This window comes from Peromyscus leucopus, chromosome X (genome assembly GCF_004664715.2).
Source record: "Peromyscus leucopus breed LL Stock chromosome X, UCI_PerLeu_2.1, whole genome shotgun sequence".
Lineage (NCBI taxonomy): Eukaryota > Metazoa > Chordata > Mammalia > Rodentia > Cricetidae > Peromyscus > Peromyscus leucopus.
Window position 1 is genome coordinate 118,810,898 of NC_051083.1, and position 2,323 is coordinate 118,813,220.

General features: G+C 52.7%; 1 protein-coding gene across 1 annotated transcript; it reads left to right on the top strand.

Annotated features, from left to right (window-relative positions):
- Positions 1-1,211: 1,211 nt before the first annotated feature.
- LOC114687751 (UBA-like domain-containing protein 2) lies at positions 1,212-1,740 on the top strand. The gene has a single exon (XM_037199265.1). The coding sequence runs from the start codon at positions 1,212-1,214 to the stop codon at positions 1,731-1,733; it is 522 nt and encodes a 173-aa protein (XP_037055160.1). The 3' UTR covers positions 1,734-1,740.
- Positions 1,741-2,323: the final 583 nt, after the last annotated feature.

The window sequence follows — 2,323 nt, forward strand, 5'->3', positions numbered from 1 at the left end:
ACCATTTGGCAGAGCCGAACATGCTAAACTTCTGGTCACATAACCTGGGATTTGCACTCTGGGTTTCCCAGCGACTATATATGCCCATTAAGCCAGTTCTTTACTTTCTGGGTTTTTGTTTGATTTTTGTCTGTGTCTGAAAAATGATGCAGGATGGACAGTTTTCAGAGTCCATTCCTATGTTCTTTATGCACTGCAAAAAGGACCCTGGGGTTCTTGGCTGGTTGCCACCCTCTTTTTCCCCTCTTTGTTGTTTTTAATTTACTTATTAATTATGTATACAGTGTTCTGCCTACAGGTATGTGTGCAGGCCAGAAGAGGGCACCAGATCTCATTGCAGATGGTTGTGAGCCATCATGTGGTTGCTGGGAATTGAACTCAGGACCTCTGGAAGAGCAACCAGTGCTCTTAACCTCTGAGCCATCTCTCCAGCCCCCTTTTGTTGTTGTTTTGAGACAGGGTTCCTCTGTGTAGCCCTGGCTAGCCTAGAACCTGCTCTACAGACCAGGCTGGCTCTGAACTCAGAGCTCCACCTGCCTCTGCCCTCCAAGTGTTAGGATTAAAGGCACGCGCCAGCACACCTGGCTCTCAGCTGTTTTAAAGAATGCACATGTGAAAATTCTCTCCAAATGTTTTTTCCTTACATGCCAGAGATGCGGTGCCTCAACCACTTCACCTTTCTCTCTGATTAGTGTTGAATCTCAGGGGGAAACTGAGTAGCAGCCCTTAGAAGTACAGGAAAAGGAGGACGAGGGGAAGAAACTCAGCTCCCGTACCTTGGGATCAGCAATTGGGAAAGCTGAACATTGGCTGAGAGTGGGAAGGAAGCCTGTGTTTACTTTGAAGGCACAGCTCTATCTTCTCCGTGAATGTTTTTGAAAGGTCTATTCCGGAGGAAAGGAACAATAGTTGTTTTGCCGTTGTAGTAATAATTAAGCTTTCTAGAGCCTTTTAAACTGAACTTTTATCTTCACTGATAAGCGGTTGGGAAATTGGTAGCTGAGAAGAGATGGCTCCTTAGCAAAGACAGGATAGAAGCCGGAAACTGGCTTAGAGGCCAGGGCAGGTTCAGCTAGGAAGGCCTAAAGAACAAAGAAATTCGCACCGTCTAGGTCCAGAAGGTACCACGCTACTTAGAAAACAGTGGTGGTGGTGGTGGCGGCAGCGGCTGCGGAGCTGCGAGCGCGAGCCCGGGGCGGCCGCCCAGCGCCATGTTGGTGAACTCGGACAAGCTGTGGCACCAGGTCATGATCAACCAGCTGTGGCACCAGGTCATGATCCACCAGTTCATGCTGGCCGCGGGCTGCGAGGCCGACCAGGCGCAGCAGCTGCTGCAGGCGGCGCACAGGCACTTCGAGACCGCCCTGGGCACGTTCTTCCAAGAAAGCAACATTCCCAACAGCCACCACCACCCGCAGATGATGTGTACTCCCAGCAACACCCCGGCCACACCACCTAACTTCCCTGATGCACTAGCCATGTTCTCCGAGCTTCGAGCCTCTGAGGGCCTGCAGAACAGCAACAGCCCCATGACAGCTGTGGCTTGCTCCCCTCCTGCAAACTTCAGCCCCTTTTGGGCCGCTTCCCCACCCAGCCACCAGACGCCCTGGATCCCGCCCTCTTCCCCCAACTCCTTCCATTGTCTCCACTGCCCACAGCCCACGTGGCCCCCTGGAGCGTCCCAGGGGGGCGCCCAGCAGAAAGCTGTGACAGCAGTGGATGGCCAGAGATGAGACTGGATGGCACTGGGCTGGAGCTGGGGGCAGTCCAGGATTGTGGGGGACACAGAGGAGGGCTGGGGAGGGTGGGGAACACAAGAGGGCAGGGATTTCTTGAAGATCGCACTGGAAGATTTTATAAGAATTTTTGTGGGGTGGGCGGGACAGTAACCATCCTGAGCCACTTGGGTTCTTCAGGAGTTGCTCTTTGGGAAAGTTTTTTTTCCTCTTTTTAATATATAACTATAATATATATGAATATAAATTTAATGTATGTGAGAGTGAGGCCTGCACACTGGGGTGCTGGGGTCAGAAGGGAAGGGCCTCGAATCCTCTGCCCATTTGGGGGAGAGCAAAGGGGTGCTCATAGATGAAGCGAGCTTGCAGCCAGGTGACCTGCTGCCTTCTTTAGAAGCCACATCGGCCATTAGGAAGCCCCGCCCCCACCTCCAAGGGAGCTCCCGGAAGGGTCCTGTTGGAATCCTGGACTTTCCTACCCATCACTGGTAGGTGGAGTTTTCATTTCTGCTGGTGGTGGCCTCTCGGTGGCCCTAGAACTCGTCACCCTGTCCCCAGCTGGGTGTGCAAAGCCCACAGGACTGAGT